This window comes from Enoplosus armatus, chromosome 11, assembly GCF_043641665.1.
Source record: "Enoplosus armatus isolate fEnoArm2 chromosome 11, fEnoArm2.hap1, whole genome shotgun sequence".
Lineage (NCBI taxonomy): Eukaryota > Metazoa > Chordata > Actinopteri > Centrarchiformes > Enoplosidae > Enoplosus > Enoplosus armatus.
Window position 1 is genome coordinate 18,774,994 of NC_092190.1, and position 26,511 is coordinate 18,801,504.

The 26,511-nt window shown below is 42.6% G+C and overlaps 2 protein-coding genes across 2 annotated transcripts; one reads left to right on the plus strand and one right to left on the minus strand.

Annotated features, from left to right (window-relative positions):
- The first annotated feature begins 323 nt into the window (after positions 1-323).
- cfap65 (cilia and flagella associated protein 65) lies at positions 324-11,459 on the plus strand. Its single transcript, XM_070915113.1, has 34 exons — positions 324-404; positions 1,027-1,214; positions 1,370-1,472; positions 1,627-1,793; positions 2,062-2,270; positions 2,762-2,898; positions 2,984-3,209; positions 3,354-3,622; positions 3,721-3,915; positions 3,997-4,235; positions 4,364-4,520; positions 4,671-4,799; positions 5,000-5,251; positions 5,334-5,473; positions 5,608-5,692; positions 5,807-5,953; positions 6,099-6,264; positions 6,508-6,636; positions 6,748-6,961; positions 7,110-7,238; positions 7,337-7,427; positions 7,565-7,650; positions 7,853-7,919; positions 8,194-8,304; positions 8,474-8,665; positions 8,923-9,081; positions 9,221-9,364; positions 9,522-9,638; positions 9,769-9,903; positions 9,994-10,044; positions 10,143-10,363; positions 10,511-10,639; positions 10,840-11,253; positions 11,387-11,459. Exons 1-34 carry the CDS (start codon positions 324-326, stop codon positions 11,457-11,459), a joined length of 5,352 nt encoding a protein of 1,783 aa, XP_070771214.1.
- Positions 11,460-12,854: 1,395 nt separating this feature from the next.
- LOC139292937 (FAST kinase domain-containing protein 3, mitochondrial-like) lies at positions 12,855-16,466 on the minus strand. The gene is made up of 9 exons (XM_070915346.1): positions 15,585-16,466; positions 15,316-15,466; positions 14,951-15,138; positions 14,585-14,753; positions 14,190-14,275; positions 13,868-14,039; positions 13,551-13,620; positions 13,246-13,360; positions 12,855-12,985 (listed from the first exon to the last, which is right to left on the minus strand). The coding sequence occupies exons 1-9, from the start codon at positions 16,464-16,466 to the stop codon at positions 12,887-12,889; spliced, it is 1,932 nt and encodes a 643-aa protein (XP_070771447.1). The 3' UTR covers positions 12,855-12,886.
- Positions 16,467-26,511: the final 10,045 nt, after the last annotated feature.

The window sequence follows — 26,511 nt, forward strand, 5'->3', positions numbered from 1 at the left end:
AGTTTGTTACACCAGTCGTGTTTACTTTACTAATAACATTAGTCTGTTTACTAAACAGCGTTTAGCTGTTAGCTTTCTATGCTCTGTGTTAGCCAATAGCCATGGTCCTAATTTAACGCTATGCTAATTCCAAAACACTCTCTCAACGTGGTCTTAGATGTACTAGCTGTCTATGTTTTTAGAGACTGAAATAGATGTGTCTACTGTGTAAAATTACAAATCAATCAAAACCAAGGTAAACAGGCAGCCACCAGAAACTTTCCTCTGTATTTTAGACTCAGTAGCTGTCTTAATGTGTAAATGTCTTCTCTCTCTCTCCAGCCATGTTAGCTGGGGCTCAGGATCCTGACCGCTTGGGTTCAGGAGCACCATGGAAGCCCACCACCGCTGGGAAGGATATCAAAGTAACTAAAGATGGACTAGACACAGCTTGGTATCATTAATAACTTGTGGCCTGCTTTTCCTTTGTAACAGACCGAACCTGTGTGTTCAATTTGATCAGTTTATATCCCTCCCTGAACAAGCAAACTGCTCCATGAGCCACATAAGTCTATAGTTAAGTCTAAGATTGTTGTCTTTTGTTCTCTGCCTATATGTATATATAAATATATATATATATATAGATATATATATCTGAGATAATCAACCAGGTGGGCTGCTATTGAAGGGGTAATGGCAGACAGGATGCACAAAACAAGTCAAGACAAATGTAGTGTGTAGTGTGTATCACAGTTAATATAAGTCTATTTTGTATGCCCTAAAACAGTTACAGTAATTACACATTAGCTGGTGTCTGGTGGACAGTGCACCATCAGCATCAGTTTAAATTACACAACTCAGTGCTTGTATAGATTATGGGCTTTTCTTATATAGCTATCAGTATGGCCATTTAAGCTCTGTAATAAAGATGACATACTAAATGTTCAATTTAGAATGTCTTTAGGGCATCTTTTGCAGTTTGTTGAAAAGTCATTTATCTGTGTCTCTTTCCGAAACTCACTCCTTCTGCAGCGCCCCACCCGGCAGGATCCAGGGATTCACCAGAGGCAACAGGGTAGAAAGCACCAGCGACAAGCGCCCAGCCAAAGAAGCTGCTTCTCAGGGTTGGAAATGAAGCCAGAGCTGGTCTGGAAGGACTGGGACCTGGGAAGAGAGTTCACCAAGACATTAATGTTGAAGAATATCCATAGCAAGCTGCAGAAGCTACACGTTAGGTCTTACAAACACACATGGACACACATATGCATGAACCAATATTCGCACAAACACACACACAAGTAATGTGTTATTGTTTACTTCCAAGCAATGCAGTGTAAATTTGATGAGTATCCATACTCATCAAATATATCGTATCTTTGTCCCCTCACAGGCCTCCAGAGTCCAAGTTTTTCACCATCTCGATTCCCCAGATAATTGTTCTCAGCCCAGGGACTTCTTTCTCCATGCCAGTCACCTTTAGACCACTCAAGAGGGTAACGCAGCACAAACACCACAAGAAGCCCATATGGCTTTAAAAAGATGACAGGTTGTTATTCATATAATAGTTAAAGCGATGTAACATGATCTACTTCTCCTGTTTCATGTCTTCCGTGTGTGTTTGTGTGTCTGTCTGACTTCTTGGGATAGTGTGAGTATGAAGACAACATTGAGTTTCAAGGTAAAGATGGCAGCTTCCAAGTGTGCCTCCGTGCCATAATTCCCTGTCATGCCCTGGAGGTGCCTGACTCTGTGCTGCTGCCACTCTGTGCTGTTCAGCACTCCTCGCACACTACTTTCCTGCTCAGAAATGTCAGGTAAATATCAGTGTGTTTAGGACTAAAGCAGGAACATAGGAGGGATGAATAACCTGGGAAAGAATTAGGAAAGGAAGCAGAATGCTTTGTAGGAATGTATTTTAAGTGTTTGTTTGTTCATGTTCTTATGTGAGTGTTTGTGCTTTGAAGCAAGGAGATGAACAAATGATGTGAAACTCTTTACTCTTTCCTCTTTCACTTCACTTCACAATCCTGTTTTTCTGTGTCTTTCCCATTTCCACATTTCTGCATACTCTTCTTCCCGCAGTAAACTCCAGACATGCTTCCAGTGGGAGTGTGCAGCACCGTTCCAGCTAAGCCCTAAGCAAGGCCTGTTGAAGCCTGGCCAGGAGTGTCACATCACTGTGGTGTTTTGGCCACAAGAGGCGCTGGTGTACCAGCAACAGGCCTACTGCTGGTTTGGAGAAGAAGGGGACAAGACAGAGAGCTACTGCACTATGCTCCTGCAGGGACTAGGTACTGTAAATTTGATACAGTGTATGTGGTGAGATGGATATGAAAGGTTACCAATTTAACTTACCAGTTTTGATGATATATGCTCACATACCATAGACTGTATGAACAGAACCTAAATAATTTCTGCTGGGGGCACAATTTGTGATATAAATGGATGGGTCTGGTCCACTACCAAAATCAAAGAATAAGATAGCAACTTTCTCTCAATTTGATTGGTTACATAAAATAAAATGCAGAATTTCCATGTAGAACTCCTTAGTTATGTTTGTGAACATGCCTTGAATCTATATGGTCAAAAAATAGGACCTTCAAGCAAAGCACTTAAGCCACTGATTTTACCCTGCTGTTCTCTGGTCTGGCTGTGTTTAACTATGTCAATTAGAACAAAGATGCATGTTCCATATTTCTTTTAATCACAACATAATTTTTGATATACTGATAATATGCCTCTGTATTATGGGTTGAACCATTGCCTCTGCTTTCCTTTTCAGCCAAATACCCCTGTCTTCAGCTGAGAAATCCAGGTACCAAGGATGAAAAAGGACAGTGTGGTCCAGTGCTGCACTTTGGCTCTGTGGCAGTCAGCCAAAGTTTGCAGAAAGACTTTGACATCTTCAACCCCTCCCCTGTGAGTAGTACACAGAGATACACAAATGCAAATGTACACTCTCGATGGCCTTCCGTTTCATCTTTCTTTTCACCCTCTCCTCCAGGTAACTGCGGCTTTCTCTCTTTCATGGCTGTCCAGTGGGGTACCTTTGTTGGGGTCAGAGTTCAGCTGCGATGTGACCAGGGGTAAGGTGGCGCCTGGTGGATCACTACGGGCTACAGTCACCTATACTCCTGCTGTGGTGGATACTGTCGCTGTCGAGTACTTATCTCTAAAATGTAGAGGGGCACTCAACGAAACTCTGCTCAAACTCACTGGAAACTGTGTAGGTAGGGGATTGTTTTGCAATCTTTGAAAGACAGATAAATGCATATTCTTAAAAACTTTTTTTAAATGAAAAAAAGGAAGGGAATCTTTAACTCACAATCTAGAGTTATTTACATGTGTATTTTATTTTTCATTTTTGTAACTAGGTCCCAATATTTCCTTGTCCTCCTCTGTGGTGGACTTTGGCTGTGTCAAGGAAGGAGGAGCAGTCGCACAGACGGTGGAGTTGGTTAATTCTTCGCCCGTTGAGGCTATCTACCAATGGGATCTTGACTGTAGTGGGCACAGTGTGTTCAGCATCCATCCAGCAAGTGGCACTGTGCTCCCACATAGCCATATTACACTGAAGGCAGTGTATAGGCCCACACAGCCTATTGCACACTACAGGAGAGTGACATGTCTCATACTGCAAAGGGTAGGAGCCAATAAGTAGCGCATGCACACTCACAGCACGCACACAAACATCATCAATACTCTTTCTCGCTCTATCTCCCTGCCTAATCTCCAATGTAGGACCCTACGTTCCTTGACCTGATTGGTACCTGTCACTCAGAGCTCCAGCAACCAGCCATACTGAAACCGGAACACTTGGTCCTGTACGAGCTCCACTGGTACCGCAGACAGAACCCGCCAGACACTCTAAGTGCCATGCAGCAAGATCATAATGTTCACTTGGACCAAGAGGGAGTGCTCTGCCCCCTGGAGGAGGTAAAGTGCCAAAGACCACCTGAAAGGGCACAGTATAGGTTTAGTATTGTCTGTCTGAGTCTTTCTCTGTGTTTTTTCTAGCAGACACGCCAGAGGCCAGACAGTGCTGGTGTTGTGTTGAGAACTCCCATGGAGGAATATTACCAATCCTGCTTGGGATGCGTGGACCCCCTCTCTTCCAGTTCTTCTTTACCGTCTCCACATGTATCTGTGTCTCCCAGTGAGCTACTGTTTAATCACAAAATGCCCTCCTCTTTGTTGACTTCATCTACTTCCTCTCAGGCTGTGTCCATCACCAACCACACCAGGGGGAAACTCAGGTACTCTTGCATGGCTTTCTCACAATGACACTACATACATATTTTTTTTACATAAAACTTGACTAGAATATCTATTTTGTTGTTTTTCTTGCTCAATCTGATTTCTATTGCATCTGATTCTGCTCCAGCCTGGTGTGGACTGCTGCCCAAGACTCTCCGTTCTCTGTCTCTCCCTCATCATGTGACCTGGCTCCACTCAAGTCCACCTCTTTCAGGGTGACCTTTGACCCCAAGCAGCTCAATACTCTGTATGGAGCGCAACTTGAGTGCTTTGCATACTATAAGGTAATGTTGTTGGATAATCTAACATCCAGTAAAAACTCTATCACATCAAGTGATGGTGCCTTCTTTTTTCAATAAACGTCTCAAAAAATATGTCTGTGGAGTCGTATTCTCATTTGTCTCTTTTATCCTCGTCCTTTCTGGATGCTGCAGGACAATCACCACATAGAGGAGCGACTGCTGTGTCTGCCCTGGTGTGTGAAGGTCAGAGTCATAGGTCACTCCTTTCAGCCAGGCAAAGAGCATTTCATCCCAAGCTGCTCTCTGAAGCCTGCTCGAGTGGTGAGACGAGAAAGAACACAAATGTTACAGCCTATCTTTCTCTCTTTCTGACTCTGCCCTTTATCTACAGTTTTGCCATTCTCTCAGTAAACAGAAAATGATTAATCATTTTCTCTTAGAAGGTCTTATTAAAGAAAAACTTTCACCAGTAGTAGAAGTACATTGTAACTCTGGTAACTGTAATATCTTGTTCTTTCTAGGTGTTCCCACCTCTTAGTGTTGTTTCCTATCGGACAGCGCTCCTCCAGAATTGTGGAAACCTGCCCCTCACTTTCTGTCTGGACCACATCTCAAACCCTGCCATGGCAGAATCTGTGTCTGTAGTGCCGAGCTGTGGTTTGATCCAGCCTGGGAATCGTCAAATCCTCACCCTCAGAACGACTCCTACAGAAGACAGTCCCAAGCAGGGGTTCAGTTTACAGCTTCAGCTCAATGCAGCCAAACACACAAAGGTACTATATACACTACACAGGAACACAGAAGACAAAAGCTCACAGCACTGTTCTTGCAGCTTTGTCACTCTGTGTCCTTTAGGAACTGACAGTTGTCAATGTGGTGGAAAAGCTGCATGTGTCTCTGGAAGGAGACAGCAGTTTATATTTCCAGCCGACAGCGGTGGGCTCACAAACGCAGCGCTCACACTACATCAGGAACCTCAGCAGACTACCTCTACGGTTGGTTGGCATAATGGTTGTTATTCCAGTGCTGTACTTATGACATTTTTCAGTGTGTTGTTTGTAGTCTGGACTTATCCCTGCATCATTAATCTTGTCTCCAGCTGGCTTTCTGTGATTGTCCTTTATGATAGGTTCCAATGGAGCATTCCAGAGCCAGACCAGGAGCTTATCTTTGTTGAGCCAGATGCTGGTGACCTGCATCCCAATGAGAGCTCAGTGAGAGACTGAAAGAATTATACATACGTTTATGCAAGCAGAGGCCGTGCAACTGATGATTAAAATGACTGACTTTATTTACCTTTTTTACTTTCTGATTGGTTGACGTTACAGGTCCAGATATGGTCCTTCAGCCCACTGGCAGAGAAAACATACACACTCAAAGCCACTCTCACCTTCTGGCCAATCCAGACACCTGGATGTAACGAGTCTCACCTTACCCTTAAAGTGGTGGGAATGGGCTCCAAAGGCTTCATAGAGGTGTGACATTCATTGTGTGCATGTATTGGAACTGTTTGTCAGTTTTCAAGAAAATTCAAACGACTGTTGCACTCACCTTTTGAGCCTGAATTACTCTTGAAGTGAACCAAACGAAGCAGTGTGTGCATGTTTATTTCCTCCCCAGGCAGAGAGAGCGGTTCTGGATGTGGGGGAGACTCTGGTTGGAAGCTATCGGTCAATTCAAGTTCCTCTCGTGAACAACAGCCCCTGTCCCGTCTCCTTTTGTCTCTCTGTACAGCAGACACTTCCAGATGATGGGCCTATTTGTGATCCAGAGACTGTGCCAAGTGGTATTCTATTATGTGGCCTTCTTTGTGGTCTTATGTTTTTATGGTTTTATGAATGAGCATGATATCCATCAGTTCTCTGTGACAGAGTATTTGATTTTAGCATGTGCATTTGTTAGTAAGGTGAGGAATCCTCACTGTTGAGCCTATCCGGTCTGTAGACATAACAAAAAGACTGCTGACTGTGACTGAGACAGTTGTTGAACTAGTATTGTAGCCTGAATATGTCCTGTTTGGCCCTTTTAGCCCTACAGCTGGACTGTGAGAGGGGAACCATTGCCTCACACTCCACAATTCTGCTACGATCCACTGTCAGACCACATAGACGAGCCCAGTACCTGTGGACCATCAGCTACCAGACACTGAATGCCAGTGGTAGATAGAAAACACACTATCACACACTACAAACCTAAATGTATTCTATTGTCTTTTATTACTTGATATTTACTGCTCTCTCCCTTTCTATATCTGTCTGTCTCTCCCCAGGGGTTGTGTCATCCCCTCCCCAGGCAGTGTGTGAAGTGCGAGCTAAGGGTGTGTTTCCCACCCTACAGGTGACTGATGCGTGCAGTGGTGGCAGTGTGGGCAGACTCAGCAAGGTGCATCTGTGGAAACTCTTCTCATTGGACAGCCTCAACGAGCACCTGCTGTCCAACCCCTCCCCTGCAGAACTCACTTATAGAACCCCCACCAGGCACAGGTTAGGGGCCGAATACACTAATACTCATATGTATATGAAAATGTAAACAATTAAAGACCATGATAGGTTATTAATAATTATATTATTATATATTATAATGTATTTACATTATCAGGGTGTGGTGTGTGACTTCTCTTCCTGTTTCTAGTCTGCACTCTTGTCCTTCCATCTTCACCAAAGCCATGCTGGATTTTAACTTTAGTGCAGCCCCCCTGAACTCAGACCCCTCAACTTTTGTGTTGATGTTTCACAACCCTGGCTCCATCCCTGTAGACTGGTGAGTGAGAAGCAGACTGTGGAGAATACAGTCAGTCCAAGTCAGAGATAATTGCAAATCTTTGATCTACTGATTTTTGGCCTTCTCTTCACTATTAGGACATTCTTGTTTCCAGAGGACCAGCAGATAGAGTTGGAGTACTGGGCCGAGACAGGAGAGTTCAGCAGCACTGAGCTGTACCAGATGAAGGTCAGGAATTTGAATATGTATATATGAACTATGTGATTGAAATTGACAGAGATTCCGATATTTCAAAATATGACCTTTTTGATTCTTCAAAAAAAAGCTACACACACAAAGCACAAATATCTTCGTCTCACTGTCAGGTTCAGGACAATCATCTGTTCAGCATTTCTCCCCGTTCTGGAACTTTGCTCCCTGGCCAGCAGAGGGCAGTACGCTTCAGCTACAGGTCAGAGATTATTAAGGATGAGGCACAGAATGCTAAAACAGATAATTAACTTTTTAGTAAATGTATGTATTTAGTAAATTATTCTGGCACTAAAGGGAAATGTATGCAAATTGTGTTTTTTTTTATTAGAATGGAGCTCTTATAGGCAACAGAATACACTGATCACATGATCCTGACATAATATAAACTTTGTCCTTCACAGCCACGACTTTGCTGGGACAGATCGGTTTCCTGTTGTCTTTAAACTTTCTCATGGCAGAGAGATCTTGGTGAGGCAGAACTCCATACACATTTTCATGAGGCTCATATTTATTCAAATCGCACAGCACAAAAAGTTGCTTGACTATACCGGTAGAATAAAATTTGAATTACTGAATATTTCACAGTTCTTTCACTTCAGTAGTGCTATTCTAGTATTGTCTCTTTTATTTGATGTAAGTGCAGTAACCTAATATATCAAGTATATGAAGTATGGTGAACTCTTTATATTTGTTAGATATTTTATGTTAACTTCATTTGCTTGTGTTATGGTTCTGTGTGCAGCTGAACTTTCAGGGGGTGACGGCGGAGAGAGACAGACCACATATCCACTTTGCCTCCAAGCGACATGTTTTCACTTCTGTAACTATTGGGGACTGTACTCCTCCGAGACAGGTGTGTGTTTCATTTCTCTAACATAAAGCCTATTAGGAGTGGCCTATTCACATTCAGCTGAGATATATTGCACTCTAATTGATAATATAATATTGACCAATACAATCTGAAAATCTTTTGTAGTTTTCATACAAAGATAAAGTGATTTGTAATTCTGTTTGTCCTGCAGGTGTATGAACTCCACAATGGCGGTGCAGTGCCGGTCCATTATGAGGTGGACACGACTGCGTTGTCACAGCTGCGGAAGGACAACTTTAACCATCCTGTGCTGTGCTGCCTCGATCCAGAGGGAGAGGTCCTACCTGGGAAGACGGCCATGCTGGAGTGGATCTTCTCTCCTTTGGAGGCTAAGATGTACCACGTAAGGACTGAGCCATACTCTGCCTGCTGTCTGCTGCCCTCTTACCACTGTCCCTTCAAAACTTTTATACAACTGGTTCGGGCAGCTTTTATTGTTTCTCTTCATTGTAGCATTATAATCAAACTCATAGAAATTTAGAAAAGCTGGAACAGAAACTGATGTTACTAAACAACAACAGAAGCTGGTATACGTAGATACACAGATGAACAATTTAATGAGAATTCATATCTCTGTGATTTGATTTTGTGTATCACCAGATGGATATTCCTATCCACGTTCATGATGGGGACTCCACGCTGGTGAGGTTTGAGGGATGTGGATTTAGTTCTCCAACACTTGGCTCCGTAAACCCATTTAACTGCAGTAATACAGAGGCATCTGAACCCTGTGTCCAGAGGCTGCCCTTCCCAGGACAGGTGAGAGCAGTTTTTGTCTTTTCAAATCAGATTTTGATTTGTTTTATTTCTGCTGAATACCAGCAGTCTTCTTGTCTTGGTGTCTGTGACTATTTGAGGCTGTATGCATTCATCTCAATGTGTGTGTGTGTGTTTGTAGGTGGTATTCCTGTCTGAGGACAGTGTCTCTCTAGGCGACATCCCTGTGGGCTCACGATCTTCAAGAATCTTCTTCCTGACCAATGTGTCCCACACAGACGCAGTTCACTACACATGGGACCTCCTCCAGCAGAGCACTCAGCAGGTACAGGAAGGTGTACATGTAGCCTAACCGTGTTGCGTCCACCATTTTGAGGAAGAAACAATCAGATCCTCCGTCTTTGTGTGAGGGAGGATCTGCTTATAATATTTGTGCTGTCTGTCACAGACCAGGCGTATGTGGGTGTTTTGTGTTGTGTCAGGTGGTGCAGATCCATCCAGAGCGAGGTAGTCTGCATCCAGGGGAGAGTGCCCTTTGTGTCCTCACCTTCACTTCTACTGACTACCCCACTGGTTATCAGCTGGATGTCATCTGTCAGGTACCCCAGCAGCACTAGTGTATATGTAAAGCTGCATTAAGTGACATGAGGGTTCTGGTGAATTCAAGTCCAATATTCCATGACGTTTTAGTCGTTTGTAGTTTAGGTTTGACTGTTGTCTCTTCTCCAGGTTATTCAGGAAGCTGCACTGACTCAGTACCATGATGCTTTGCAGCGTTGGAAGGAAGAGAAAGAGAGACAGCATGTCGAATTCACTATCACGGACAAAATTCTTACAGAGAGCCACGGAGTTCTGATAGATAAGGTCCTTCCTCAAATTCAAAGTCTATATACTATATTTTTGACAGTGTTGTAACAGTCTTCTTCACCATGTTCATCCTTTGTCTTGTTACAGGAGCCTGTTGCAGCTCCAGTAAGAAAAGGACCACCACTCAGGCAATACAAGGTGGTCCCCATTTGCTGTAAATATAAAGCCTTAAAGTCTTTATAAAGCATGGCTTCATCTTGACTGCGCTTTTATGTCTCTCTTTCTCTCCCGTCCAGACTCTTCCTCCTATCTGTGCCAGCAGTAGTTGTGAAACAGTGGGCACTATATGTACCAAGCTAACAAGAGCTGAGCGGCGGGCACAGCGAGAAACAGCAAAAGTATGGAGGAGACCTGAACCCCCTAAACCTGCTCTGCTGCATCTGAGGGTTACAGCACGCTCCCATGGGCTTCTGGAGTACCTCACACACCGCCCTGGCCAGTTCATTGAGCACTATAGGTAAAGCATGACGCACCTTTTATATAAGAATGTCCTTTATACATGTGTTTCTACAAAAACGTAATAAGATTTACGCATCCAGAGGAGCCTGATCATTCTGTATGTAGTAGCAGAAACATTTTACTGTCTCTGTGCTGTCTTCCTAAGATGCTTCCAGTCAGTCAAGCAGCAACCTGATACCACTTCTTTAAGCACATCCCTCCCTTCTGGGCTGCCTTCACCCACACATGGCCCAGAGAGAGACATCACCATGCACGCACTCACTACTCTGATCAGGTAACACTTACACAGACACCCAGATACATGCAGTAAAGACTTACATTCAGAGATCCACTCTGACCTTTGCACTGGGTTAGATGGAATTTTAGGATTAACTTTTATGGAGATGGTTTGATTTACGTTAGGATAAGAGCATTGTAGCAAGAAATGGTATATTTGTGTGTTTTTATGAGTCTCTCTCCCTCTCTGCCTTCCAGGGGCATTCTTGATGATCCAGCCTTCACCCAGTCTCTGATTACTTTGGCATCCAAGCCCATCACCTACCGGCTTCGAGAAACTAGTCCCTCTCACTACTCCTCATTTCCATCCTCCCCCCCCCCCCCCCCCTGTCCCACATCTTCTCACCCTACATCCCAACCTCAGCTTCTGTTGAGTGGGACAATGTGTGGACAGAGAGAACAGCACAACACAGTGGACAAAGAGGGGACTGCAGCATGTTCGGGAAACAGGCTTCAAACACAGAACACACTACACACTGAGCATGTCCCTGCTGACGTGAGTGAAGATGTTCTACTAAACACCCTCCAGAACCTGATGATGGAAGCTGTCAGAGGAGAGCTTGTCCTTACAGCGCACCCCCGCACTGTCATCTTGCCACCTGCTTCTACCAGGTGAAGACACACATTGTACACACACACACACACACTCACTTACAGTAGCTCTGGCAGTGTTATCTCCTTCCTACATTTGTTGCATTAGTCAGAAATAAAATGGTTTACATATTGTGTGTTCCATTTGAACCAGGAGAAGGTCCAGAGCCACGGCTGAGGAGGAGAGAGAACATTTGAAAAACAGAAATGAACCTGCAGGGACTTAAGTCTCACCGTGTACCCAACACCCCAGAGCTCTGACTCCCTCTACAGTTTTCATTAAAATGCAACTTATTGCATTTCATATTACATTTGAGTGACATTTATTTTTCTATCTTCACTTTGCCCTGAAACACGACTTGTAGCTCTCCTGTATCAGTCCATCCATACTTTTCCCTCCTCCATTCCAGCTGCTTTATTCATGCGTCTCTCTTTCCTATTCTTTGCAGCCTCCTTCCTCAAAGACTCCTCCATATACATTTTTTAAAATTATGTTTCGTTTGTATTTCAATTTTACCAAATGTTTTGGTAAATGAAGAGATTCCAACTTATTAGAATCCTATGGTTTGACACTTGTATAAGCATCCAAAAACTTCATCAGTTGATTGGTTTGAATGGCACTCTAATAAGAAACATGGAAACTTCACATTTAAAATTTGCAATTCTATTACGTGACATCTGAGGCAGTATCACACTGCATGTAAGATTAACAATTATGTATGCTTGAGGATACAAAACAGTATATTTAAATGCTGACTTTGTCGTTCACCAATAGTATTACAAATAACCATTTACTTTTTGCATATCAGGTTTAGTTCTGTCTCATTCTTTAACCTCAGGCCTTGGTTCCATTTTTCACAGTGTTGCTATGTCTGTTTGATAAAATAAATAGCAATAGCAGTCACTAACAATAAGGGTAATGGTACAGTAGGGGAACATCTTCATAGCTGTTATTCACTGTAAGGCAAAGGACAAAGGTTGAAGCCACAACATGGTGCAAGTCAACATTTACACATTATATTTTATATTCAAATTAATCAGGCAAATGATCAGTATTATGTTTTACACACATGGCCAGGGAAGTAGTCTTTCAGTTGCTAAGACTAACCCTCTGTAGCAGCTGCCTTTTTCAGAGTGGTGTGATTTCATTCATCTTCATCTTTTTAAAAATCTTCTAACAAAGAAAGATTACCCACATCTAGACAGTTTTGATAACCGATGCCTTGGTTTTAAATTGACATTTCTTTTACTTTGATGCTCACAACAAAGCACGTCGTTTCATAGAATGACAAAAAACTAAGGGATGATGGGGACAAACACAAATGCCAGAATGTCACTCACATATTCATTTTACAGTGACTTCAGTTAGAGTATACCTGGGTTATTGGGCACTTACAGGCCTGTGAAATGTTTTATTCTGGCTGATTTCCGGACAGTCACATTAGTATTCTCCCATTGGGATGTGTATGTGCTAAAGTTGAATATCACAGAGGAAACTGCTGTCACACCATGTATCTTCTTCATATTGCACAAACCAAGAGTGCATCAGCTAAAAGTCCATACAATTCATTGGAAGGTTGGTTGATTTGTAACATAAAGGATCAACCAATAAAAGTCACTGAGGAATCTTTGGTTGAACTTCAGGTGACTGAGGTCAGTGACTGAACTTGAAGATGGTGGGAAAGATCTTGTTGTGAAGATACTGGACCTGTTCCTCCCGAGTTCTCAGCTTCTCAAATTCAAAGTACGGGATCTGGAAGAGAAAAGGAGCAGAGATCTTAGATTTTATTATATTTACTTATAGAGGAGCTCATTAAAAACTATAACACAGCTCCAACAAATATAAATGCAAGTTAGCTGAAACATACTGGACTGTTAAACTTCAGGTTAGCTGCAAATTAGCAAAGCTGTGGTGCCTAAATGCAATGATCCAGTTTTATAACGAAGAAGTGCACAACCTTTTACAATGTCTTTGTGGGAATTATTTTGTCTTACACATTTTATCAAGCATACCTGCACCAACTCGTAGCCCATCCTACGGAGGTGTCTCCTTTTAGTGGCTTCCTTCCCCAGCAGATGCTGTGTGTTGCCGCAGAAACGGTTTTGACCATCCAAACACAGTGCCATCCTACACGTGGACAAGACATGAAGGAGAAGCTCAAATTATCACTGAAGAATAGGTGCAAATGTCATGTCATCACTTGCTACTCTAAACAGGCCAGGGTTTATTCACTTTCATTTGGTCCGAAGTGTAAATGATTGGTGTGTCTATCTGATATTTATATTCATGCATCTTTGGATAGAAAATGTAACTGCACCTTCTGTAAGTGTGTTCCCACTGTGACAGAGGCAGAACGTATCCCTTCTCATCCAGGCATATTTCCACATCTGGAAAGAAAAGTGAAACAAAACCACATGAGTGTGAGTACAGCAGGAGTAAAACGGTGCTATGAAACACATGGAGTTTAGGTTAGCCACTGACTAAATGAGCAACATGGTTGATTTTGAAGGCATACACATAAAACGTTCCAACAATATGTTCATGATACTGATGTTGTGTACCTTAACCTTTGGTTCAGTGATATTCCCCCATTTTGATCGTATAATTGTGTATATTTGTATGCTTATTGCTTACCTATAGTGTATCCACTGTGCGTAAAGATTCTGGTGGAGTAAAACTTCCCACCGAGCAGCTGTGTAAGTGGACCTTTGACCTCTTTGTACAAGAGACTCTCCATAGGTGTCTCGAAGGCCTGGTCCACAGAGGAAAACCTCTTCACGTGGAGGAAGTAGGGCAGTCTGGGACCCTGATGAGGAATACATTCAGGACAACTTATTACCGTTATCAATCATTTTTCTGTAAGCAAAATGAAAAATACAATGCTTATGCTTGATTTGATTCTGGCACTATCTAAACGTCAAAAACTCCAAACCGTATGAAGTTGTGTGATGCTCACCCAGTAGTAAGCGCACTCTAATGAGGTGGAGAGATGGAGCTGTGTCAGCTGTCCTAGTGCATTCTTGTCCAACTGGCCCCCCTGTGCTGTAGGACAGACAAGGACAGCTTACATCACAGATGTTACATAGCCTGTTACATATCCCTTACATACACTGAAATGTAGTACATCCACGTGCTGAAAACGAGGTTTTAACATTGAGGTCACATTGCCGAGAATGTCAACAAAAACTGAACATTATAAACTTTGCAAAGGCAGAATTTATTGTGTGACGCAAAGGACACAACACAGTGTGACACTATTCAACTTTACTATGCGTGTATCCTTTCTGAATCCTCCTCACCCGATGAATGGGCAGTGAGACTCTCTTTACCAGTGAGCAGCCTTATGCATACCTTGCAGCCTCTGCAGGAAGTACGGGCTGAAGACTTTGGACATGTAGTTGAGTGGGAAGCGTTCCAGGTGGATGCAGGCGTGCAACACCTCTATCAGGGAGCGAGGCTGGAACTGGGAAAACCTTGTCGACAGAATGCTCTCCAGCTTCTTAAACATCTGACTGGAGCACTGAGGACGAAAGGATAGATTCATTAGAACAGACTAGTACTGTAGTACACTGTGGTATGGGTACTTGAACTTCAAGAAATAATCTGATATTTTGGAAAAGGGGTAATAAAAGATGAGGATGCATATCTTCCAATATTGAAACATGCTTTATACAATGTTGTAATATAATGCATTACAACATTATAAACAGCCCCCACCTGTGGCAGGTAGTTGAGTCTCCCCATGGCAACAATCTGTTTGGCTATCTGAAGGGTGGTGTGCCTCTCAGCATGGCACACAAAGTTCTCTGCCGCGGCCTCGAAGATTGGCTCAGAGCGGCACCTCATTTGCAGACAGTACTCCATGACGGTGCTGATCAGCTCCGGATCACACTTTCCCAGCCTCCCTGACACACACACACACACACACACACACACACACACACAGCACTTCAGGATTGAAGGTCGCATTGTTGCTACCGAACAGCACTAACTCCCTTGTGTCTAAACATAGTTGAAGCATGAAGAATGTTATCTATTCAGACATGTTTCCCTAAGCCCAGTTGAGCTTGAATGAACCTCACCTGGTAGGTGTTTCTCCATAGCAGCCAGGAGCTCTTCATCATGCTGTCCCAGGATCATCAGCGCAGAGAGCACCTTGATAACTTCATCGTCACTAAAAGCTTTAAAGACCCGCGATGCTCTGTGACTCAGCCGCAGCACCAGGGAAATGGCCTGTGAAACAAATGTCAGTATTAATATCTCTGATAATAGATTCCATAGTGGGAGACAGAGAGACATTCACAGCGTCCCTTAAGAGAGAGGAAGAGGAGCTGAGGAGTGGCTGCTCTACCTGTCTCTGCTGTAACTTCAACAGGGACTGCAGTATCCCGCTGACTTGACCAGCTTTCAGCCGGTGGACCAGCCTCAGTGTGTGTCTGTGCAGAGTGGACAGCATGGGTGTCTGCTGCTGCCTGCCAGGGTCGTAACACAGAGCCAGCAGGGAGTAGATTCTGGCAGCCCCGGCAGGAGAGACGACGTCCTCTTCTACGGCAGCATCTACAGAGTCCAGGACCAGTGTCACCATGGCTGACTGGCGGCCTTCCAGGGCGTACGCCACCTCGCCCAGGTGGCAGAGCTGTGCCACCCCGATATCCCTGTTGGAGAGGAGCTCCAGGCACTCATCTATCAGTCTGAGGACTAGAGGGCTGTGGGCCTCCAGGCCAAATTCAACACATGCTCCCAGTAAAGTGGCCAGCCCCTCTGCCCTGTCGTTGCTGGGGAAGTCTGCCAGCCGGGAGCACAGCTCGGGGATCACCTCCCCTTCAAACAGAGACGGGATGTTGACTAGTGCCGCTGCTCTGCTCTGTGGTTTGCTGTACGGGCTGTATGGAGAGAGGTGCGGGGCTGGTCTTGCGGCTGTTTTAGGTGGAACGCGTCTACCAAACTGGTGAAAGGTCAGGCCATCGTCTTTTGCCCCAGGCATGGGCGCCGGGGTGGGGAGGGGGGCTGCACTCACCTGCTGGACGACTGCTGTGTTTACGTGCGTGCCATGGAAAGTACGCGCGCCGGTTACGCACGGCTGTTGCGCAACTACCGTTTTGCTGGCAAAATCCACATTGGAACATCTTCCCACTGGACTGCACAGAAGAAGACTACGACTTAGAGGAAAACAAGCCGAGGAGTGCTGACAGGCGGCTCTGACAGACGATGAGATACAGGCGACGGACTTCATTGTTGTCTCAGTGATGTGACAGCGCCTCAGTGTCTGAGAACACCGGAGAAAACTCACGGTCAGAGCATTCCCATCCTTCTACACACAGTGCTGAACTTTGTGAAGTCAACAGACAAGCTGAAGAAAGAGACACACAAGAAACTTTAACAACAGTTACACAAGATAACTGTCACACTTTGGTATGAATGAAACTTAAATGATATATCTGCGCTAAACCGCTTAACACTGTTTCAGGATTGTAGACGACTTACCTTCAGCGGTGCAGGAGTCTCATGAAGGGGGGCTGCGACGTGTTACAGAACTCGCCTTCAGCGTTTGGTAACGTGTTGTGTAAGGTTACATGTGTTTACATGTGCTGCCCCTCTGCGGTCAAACCGCGTACTGCAGGCCGGCTGCGTAATACGTACTCACGTGCTTTATGATTGGCCGAGCCGCGCAACTCCGGATTGGTGTGAGTCACAGGGAGGCGTGGAGAGGAAGTGCAGGAAAGACTGCAATCCAGGTGTGGCCACAGACGAAATTGTCACAGGCCTATCAATAATCAATATCAATAAATGGTTGTTGGTCCAGATTCTATGCTTGTTGTCTCTTTCTTCTTTCTCTTCGTTTCTCTCTGTTTTTTCCCCAAAAGGCAAGCTGTTCTTTAGAGGGTCTTCCTCCTGAATTAAGGAGCTAGAGTTCCCTGCTGGAGGATAAACACGTAGTATTTGATGAAGCCATTAGTTACAACTTACAAACCCCTCATGAAGAGTGACTAGTGACCTTTTATCCTCAAATGAAGCTATTCTTCAAATAATCCTTCAAAACACACTCAAGCCATTCAAAATACACAGAGCCAGGCAGGTGTCATGAGAATCAGAATCAGAATGAGCTTTATTGGCATGTATCTGTACACATACATGTTGCTCTCAATGCTACACAGAATAATTTGCAGGAAGATAAAAGTAGACATACAGCTAAAAACAACAAAGTTGTTAAGTCACACTAAACATAGTAATATGTACATACAAGTAGGTAAAACAAATTATATATATATATATATATATATGAACTAGTAACTTGCAAACTTACAGTATGATTAGGTTACAGGCATTACATTGCTCATTGTCCTTTCAACACTTTTTAATACAGTTGTGTTTGAAACTTTGAGTGCTGCCAGTTAATAGACATACATAAACCACTGTGTGGCCCATGAATGCAGTGCAAAATGACAGTGAAAGTTATCAGACCATGGAATCTCTAATCTAAATGAGCCTCTTAGGTCAAGGGATGTTGCAATATGTAAATGGTAGACTGTTTAACCTTATAGTTAAATATGCACAATTTAAGTAATTCGAACGCACAAATAAGTAAATCTTGTACAAAAATCAGTTTTTCTCTGTAAAAATAAAACACACTAAAAAGACTGCTTGTTAGCAGCTAAACAGTTTGATTTACCTTAATTTTTCAGTTTATTTAAATTATTCAGATTTTGAATGTTTAGTCACTTGGATTTGTGATATTTCCCTTAAACTGTGAATCATAATTAAACTACTAGCCATTACTGACTTGAACTTCTTCTTCACCCTTCTCATGGTCTTGTAGGCCGTGTCTATTAACAGCTTTTAACAATTGCCACCAGATGGTGCTATATACAAACAAACTGACTTGCCTCATAGTTCACATTGCCTCAAGTCACAGTTGAGCTCAATTTTATCCACATTTAAGTGGGGCACAGGCCGTTAGTGGGTATGTTACAGTAACAGCAGAGAACTGCATTCAGCACGTGTATACCAGTCAGAAAGACCTCCGTCCAATACAGAGCACAATAATGGAATCACAAAAGTTTCTATCAATCGTCAAACAAATGACCACTTTTTATTCGGTGATACACAGCTTTTGCTGTCTGAAATCAGTTCAAACGCAAAGTTAGCTTTTCTTTAGCAATGCTTGCAGAACACGTGTTCAGGTTGAAAATCCTTGCATGTTTTTCCTTGTGTTAATTATCAACACTGTGTTTGTGTTGATCTGCTTGTAATTACGGTCGCAGTGGATTTATTAAAATGCATCACTCTTTGTGAAATAAAGCCCTCTGTTGTTTGTCAAACACAGAGAGATTCCTGAGACATAAAAAGGAAGGATTTTTATGACGAGAATAGATTCTGATATTGGAGTTTAAGAAGGTCAATACCGGAATGTGCTTCTGTTAGAAAAGCTGTGTGCCTGCGTTGAGTGCTCTGTGTCTGCATGTGTGTGGCTGGTGAGACACAGAGCAGTGTATGAAAGCTGAGCCAAAAGTCATCTGTACCCCGTATCTCCAAGACAATCTGTGTGTGTGTGTGTCTGTGTGTGTGTTGCCCATCTGGCTGGTTCCCTCGTTATCTCTTTGCAACACCACAAGCCCTCTGGACACGAGTTGGACAAAGAAGAAAGAGTAAAAAAGACCTGGAGCTTTAAAATGGTAAGCATGGCATACTAGATAAGATCTGTTATAATAAAGTTACTGTTCTGCCAGTAATGCTGATGAATCACACCGAATAGTCACATAGTCTGGCTGTGGCTCTGTGTGTGTGTGTTGTGTGAAGTAGTGGAAGAGTGAGTAAAAATTATGTCAGCTTTCATCTCGTGATAAAATACACTTGTGTTGCTGGAGTAAATCTTTCAATAAGCAGCATAATTTCTTCAACCGGAGATAAATAAAATAGCTAAATCAAATTTCATCATCATAAACCACAGTCTCACTAAGTACCGACTGTATGTTCCAGCTTGTTGTGACAGAAATACACCTCTGAATTTGGATTGCAAAGCATTGGACATTTAAAAGCATATTATAAAGACAAAAAGGACTTCCTTGTGCTTGTGAGTGAAACTGGCAAAAGTGTTGGAAACTTACACAATGTTATTAACACAGTCGAAACACATGCCAGTACACACATCTATCTATGTACACACAAACACACTGTGTATGGGAATAACATCACACAATGCTTTGGCCAAATCTAATCTAATAATCAAAAGTTCAGCGGTGATGTTATCATTACTCACAAATGGATGTGACGCATTGGGAGAACATGTCTACACTGTCCCCGTCTTGCCTAACTTATTGCTGCTATTGGATTAAAAATAACACAGTCCAAATGGTTAACTAGAGTGGGGAATTGGGAAAGTCTGGTAGTTCATCACAACGATACTCAATAAGTGTTTTCAAACTTGACAGAAGATGTTACATTGGCTCTCTTGCCTTATGACACCTGTGTTGTTGAAGCTTAACACTGGTGAACCATGTTAAAGCTTCAGTTCAAATTCTAAAAAGATCAAAACATCTAATAAATAAAGGAGTTTTTCCACACAGTCAGCATTTCCCGTGTTCCCAGCGGCTCTGATTCTGTTTAAAAAAGGCTTATTAGCTGCTGAAGGGTTGATGTCATAACCTGTAAAAACACTGAATCTGTAAAGGCCTGGCCACCATCTTGGGCAGATGTTCATATTATTTTGTCCACCCCTACAAATTAAAGGGCATCCCCATGAGCATGTCAGTCACCTGCTGGCCAGTTGTTGAAGACGTATTGAAGTAAAAGTAGCAATACCACAGTTTAAAAATACTCCATTACAATTAGAACTCCTGCATTCAAGACTTTACTCATGTAAAAGTATTATGAAAATGTACTTAAAGTATCAAAAGCAAAATTATTCATGATGAAGCAGAATGGCCTCTGTCAGTCAGACAGTGGTAACGAGAGGGAGCTAATTTCACTACTTTTTTATACACTGTTGGGTAGTTTAATCTGTTCCAATGCATCCTATTCTATTAACTAATAATAGGTTTTGAATCTAAACCTTAAAGGTGCTCCGTGGGCTTTTGTTAACAAAGTTTCTGTTAACATTCAGTATTGCCAGTGACAACTTGAATGCAAACGTTCATAACACATTCACAAACAGTTTTCTTTCTCCCTGCCTTTACTGGCGCATTGTCGCATTTCTTGGCGCATTACCGCCACCTGTAGATCAGCAGAATAGCATGAATCCGTTGGCAGAACGCCCTTGTGTAAATGCACGATAACAAGCAAAACAGGGGCCCACTCTTAAAAAACGTTGCTCCACAGTGCTACTTGCAGTCAAAACTTCATAGGGCAACTTTAATCTGCAAAGTAACTAGTTACTGTAGCTGTCAAATAATTTCCATCTGAATGGTAATGAAGTAAAAGTATACAGTACATAAAGTAATAGAAATGATCTCAAAGTCGAGTAAAAGTAGTTACTTACGTTCCACCACCGCTGTGGGGTACAATTCACTATTAACAAAGCAGTGTGAAGAAAGCTCAAGCACTTTTATGTCGCTAGAATTTATCTTGTAAACTTATCTGGTGAACTAAGAATGTAGAAGTGTTCCAGTCTTATGTTTTGAATTTGGCCATTTCTTTATAGCTCTGCCTTTAAAGCAATGGAATAATCCTCTGAAAAGAGGTTACAAAAAATGCATTTATAAAAGCAATCAAATAACTTTGCGGAACTTGAGGGCACAAACTTGAGGGCCAAGCACAGACACCATGTAGTTATGTGCTTCCTCCTCTACTGTCTGCCTGTGTACAAATATGGTACTACAGGAGGAGATTCTGTCAGAGATCCCTTGAACAATTCAAATTCCTCTGGCAATCCAAGTGATGTAAGTTAGACCTTATGGAGAACAGATCTGTACCTGGTACTTTAGGACCTTAAAGTTTAACTCCTTATCTTCACCTCTTTGTAAAGTTACAATTTATTCTTCCATATAACTTGTCAGCCGGTCGATTCTGTCTGCACGTTGTTATGAGCCAAATAATGTGTGTCCAATTATGATAGGGTCACTGAGCCAACACTGGGCCAACCCTATGAGAGACAAAAAGCAGGATATATCGGAATCACACCAAATTACGTTGCTTTTGTTGACATATTGCAGTCGTTCTCAGTGAGACCCTAGAACAGGGTTTACTTTCATTACTTGCCGTAACAAGACCATCATTTTGCATAACCCCAGTTCCTTCCTCTCCGAAAACAGACTTTCTGCTTCTGGACATGTAAAATCATGTGGCAGCGGGAGGTATCAATATTTTATAATACAACCTCTCTCACACTTTCTGTGTGTGTGTGTGTGTGTGTGTGTGTGCCAGTTATGAAGGAATTTCATGAACATGCCTTTCTCCTGGGAATTCCAAGGAAGACTGTGGTTTGTTTTTAAAAAGGTTAAGACCGTCATATGTTTCTGATTTAGATCTAATTCAAGTTGTCATATAAAATATTAGCTCCGATGGGATTTCTAATCATTTTTGATCATAACCACCCGGGAATGTGTTTTGTGGACTTTACAGTGCGGGCGAGGCATTTTTCTATGGAAACAAAAGGGCGCACGTGTGGCACAGAGAAAGAAAGAAAGGAAAAAAGAGAAGGAGGGTGAAAGAGAATCACATCCAGAGATAGGTGGTGCATTCTGGCAGACAGTAGGAATCCATTTCACGCCCAGATGAAAGCAGTGTGAGAGGGGGAATGTGTGTGTAGCCTGTGTATGATAGGTGTGGCAGGACAGGGGTTAGGCCTGTTAGCTTTTCCTAGGTGGAGGAGGGAGGGAGGGAACACTTCATAACCCTGACCAATGCTCTTTCAGTCCAATCAGTGACAAGCCCAAGGGAAACCACAAGTTATTGCAACTGGTTGTTTAGTTAGTATTTTTTTAAATATATTTTTTTGCTATACAGATAAGCCCTCTCCTACATGATACAGTATGACACAGCATACAGAATAATACATTATTACAGTACAGTATCTAATAGCATTTTTAGAAAGATCCACTGTGACCTGTGTGACATGAAAGTGGATTGGACGTAGTTATGTTGTGCAGGAGGGTACAGTATCAGGGTACAGATAGTTTAGGTCCTATATCCACTGTGGTCTTTGGTAAACATGACTAAGGGTCCATGCTAGCAGCTCAGTGAGGATGCACTCAGGCACTTCAGCTATATGCTACAGCTAACATGACAACATGCTCACAGTGACAATGCTAACATGCTGATTTTTTAGCATGTATCATGTTTACCAAATAACAAAGTAAAGCTGAGTCTGATAGGAATGTCATTGGTTTTGTGATTATTTTGTCAAAAACAAAAGTGTTGGACACATTAAAATTTTGACCTGACGATGGCGCAAAAAGGAAATACAGTGAATCACTGAAATCATTAAAATTCATCCTGAGGGGGACATGATGTGGGAAGCTTCTGGTGGCACAAGGGGAAAAGTCAGGGGATCAGCAAAGTCATCACTGGGATCATGAATGTCTGTTCAAACTTTCATAGCAATCCACCTGACAGCTGTTGAAATATTTCATTCTGGACCATGCTATGCTTTGAGATCAAGTCCCGTCATGTCACAAGTAAATCTCTTCCTTTTCCACAAAATATCTTACAGAATAAAAATAATGTTATAAGTTAAATGTAATGACTGAAAAATGCACTGTTGGCAGCTCCCAGTGAAGCTCCTGTATCTATCAGGGCGTTCTCCTTCACAACACTGGAGTCCCTACAGATGTATTATACATGCTGGAAGGACATGTCACATATCTCCACTATGAGCTATGTGATTAAGATGAAACAGTCAGGGAATAAACAACTAAGGGGACTGCAGTTGATCACAAAGCTGTCTAAGGTCAACATGGCGTCATGGGAAGGGAGGGAGGGAGGCTAGAGACTACACTTGATCCAGAGAACTCTGGTTCTAGCTCCTGAGTTGGCTAGCATTTGCCCTGCTGAAGTGTCTTTGAGCAGGACACTGAATCTCCTGCTCCGAGAGTTGTGTTGAAACTAACAGACACAGAGGACAGAGAAAAACACTTAGAGGACCACACTGATGTTTTAACCCATTAACCACAACTCGCTTACACGTTTCTGCCAAAGCAATCTGTACATTTTAGTACAGAACAGGCAGACACCTCAACTCAAAACTGGCATGAAATTGGTAATTTACTATTATTCTTTGTGAAGCTCACATTGTAATTGCAAACACAGACTATTTTAAAAAATCTATCATTTGGTGCATTTCAGGAAACTCCAACATTTGACAGTTACCAACAGGCTTTTAAGTGAAATGCTCTTTGCTTTCAGTAGAACGGTGCATACAATATACAATGTCAATGTATTAAAACAGTGAATCTACAAGGCATTTTGAGGAGGTCAGCGCAGCTCAGTGACTCTGGCCAAGATTGTGGTGGTGAAGTGGAGCTGAACAGAGACAAGAATTTGAACAATACGCATGATGTACAATATGAATCTACTGTATGTGGGCTGATGGCCATCTGGTTAGGGGCTGTGCAGTGTCTCCTCCCAGCAGGCAACAAAAGCTGTGAGCCAAGACCCCAGGCCCAACACCCTGCCGGACTTTGAAATCAGATCTTTATTGTCCATAAAGCCTCAGCCAAGAATGAAGAATCAGCCCTCCCTAACAAAACACACTTATCCAGCAGAGAGAGGGACAAGACGAGAGAGAAATTGGGGGTGAGTGAAACACAGCCAGTGAAATGGAGAAAGAAATGGGGGAAGAAAGAAAGGGTAAGGTGGTTGGGAGACAAAGCACAGAACAATGGTCATGCTCATAACTATGCCACAGTTATTTATAGGTCATTGAGAGATAACTCAATTTTCATAACTTTCTAATTTTGTTGCGGTTGGTCCCAGTTTACATATCAAGTTCGGCTTTCACTGCTAGAACATCACAGTCTGTTCTGTTTCAGCCACTGCATGCTAATTGTTCACCTTGTTTTGACCACATATGAAGTGAGATATGCAAGGGCGAGAACCCTATTAAAGGTTAAAGCCAGGCTCAGACTTTGAGTTTTGGGCCGATTTATTCCTGATTCACCCCTCACGACAATTGCAGGAGAAATCTTGTCAGGGACTTTAGTGGATACCGATGTTCGGCCCAGATTATCTAGTAATGTGAGGGGTTTACAGATCCAGTCTAAAACCTCCCGAACTGCTCGCAGACTCATTGGGGTCGCCCCGAAAGTTGTCCTACTCAGTGCTTTGAGTGTTATAAGCATGCATTAGTCCCAGAGCAGCTGACTGCTTCTCCCCAACCATTTTCTTATCCAGATTCATTTAGCCTTCTGCTTTTGTTTTTTCTCAGCATTACTACAGCACGTTGTTGCACGACGTCAGTCTCCATGTTGTTTTACATCTGCTTCCCCATGAGAGAAGAACATCTGTGAAGTTTCTCCTTATGTGTGAGATGCAACCCGATTTCAAAATTGGTTTGGATTTTAAAACTCCTGTTGTCTGACGCAGCCTTAACATAATTAGGTAGGTTTGAAATAAAGTTAACAAACAAAAGTTTATATATATATGGAGCGGGGATTTGCTTTTAAGAATATTACTTTGTAAGATGGAAACTTTTGGAATCAATTCTGCAAAGCAATAGTGAATTAAAGGAGCCTGGACACACCTGGAGGAATAGCAGATACTGCTTACATCACTTCTGAGGACTTGTGGAAACTAGAAAACAATAGGGTGGATTCAGAGAAGCCTTATCACAAGAACCAGAGGCTGATTTTCCAGCAGACACGAGTTTCCATAAATGAATCATGAGAGAAGAAAAACAAAGTCTGTTCATCTGAGACCAAAGCTGTGTGGAGAAATCAATGAGCTACTGGTGACAAAACACTAAAAGTATCACATTTGAATTTACTGAAGACTGCGTGGCGGGGGGAGCAGAGGTATAGACAGAATGAGGCATGTCTCAAAAAGCTGAATTATGTAGTTAGCTGTACAAATATGTTGAATCAAATTATCATCATCTCGTTAATACGAAAAATCCTGCAAATCCAATATTGCCATTAAGGTCATATTACCCAACCCTGTATGGAACCCATGGAGTGTGGTATGTTGTACAGACCTCTGAGAGAGAGAGATTTGGGGCTAAAATTGAGGAACTGTTTGGCTGTACATTACTAATGTAATTCTGCTGCAAGCCACTGACATCTGGGTATTAAAGCCAATTCAGGAAAATCCAAACTCTGTACAAATTGCATCTTCTCAATCTACTTTATTTAGCAGGCAGTTCATCTGAGGTTTTATGTTGTAGCTAGCTACTATAGCTATTACATTATGGCCTTATAAAGATGTTTTGGCTAACATGTTCGCAAACCATTGCACATCCAGCAGAAACGGAGAAGCATTCATTTGGAGTCATGTTCCTGGAGACCCGACGAGTCCAATATTCACTATCCTAGCTCTGTTTTGGTGTACACAATCTACTGAGAAATATATTTAGGTTTTTAGCTTGCTAGATGTGTCAGGTTCACATGCTAACTTTGTCCCTCTGCTGTTTGGTGCTGTATGGTTGTGTACAGAGCATTTAACAGAGCTTTGTTGGTGATAACAGCTGCCTGCTGCCACTGGAAACAAGTCTGATGACTGTGGAGGGAGTGAACCCAATGAACTGAAAGATGCTACAACTTCATGTTGAGTTAAAGGGAAATGCAGAGTCTGTGGGTTGATCACTATGAGCGACACATTACACATAGCCATTTGATCCATTGTTAACATAAACGTAATAATTGGCAATCTGTTAATCTTTCTGCTTCTGAATTTTTCTGCAACACAATGCATCTGATTTTCAGTCGATGGCCCAGAAGTGTCTGGAAAGCAGCTTCATATCAGTCAAAGTCCATCACTCAAGGTAGCTGAACCCAAATGTCAGGATCATGCACACAATTTGTTACCTCCACATGGCCAACTCTGCCTATCTACCAGCGGGAAGCATATTTCATGGTTATAACTTAAAAGGTATAACCATGAATATCTTCCCCATCACTACCTTCCACCTGACATGATGTGAATGCTGCATTAGGCATAATCTCTTTGGAATGAAACATAGCTAAAGTTATTATGAGGAAACTCTTTCTTCTGAACAAACTCAAACTGAAGGACACCAGATGCGTCTCTGTCAGTTAGGAGACAAAGAAAATATTTTACATCGATAGCCTTTTTTTGTCGGGGAGAAATGACCATTTTAAAAGACAAGTGCACATGTGGAGGTGTGGAGG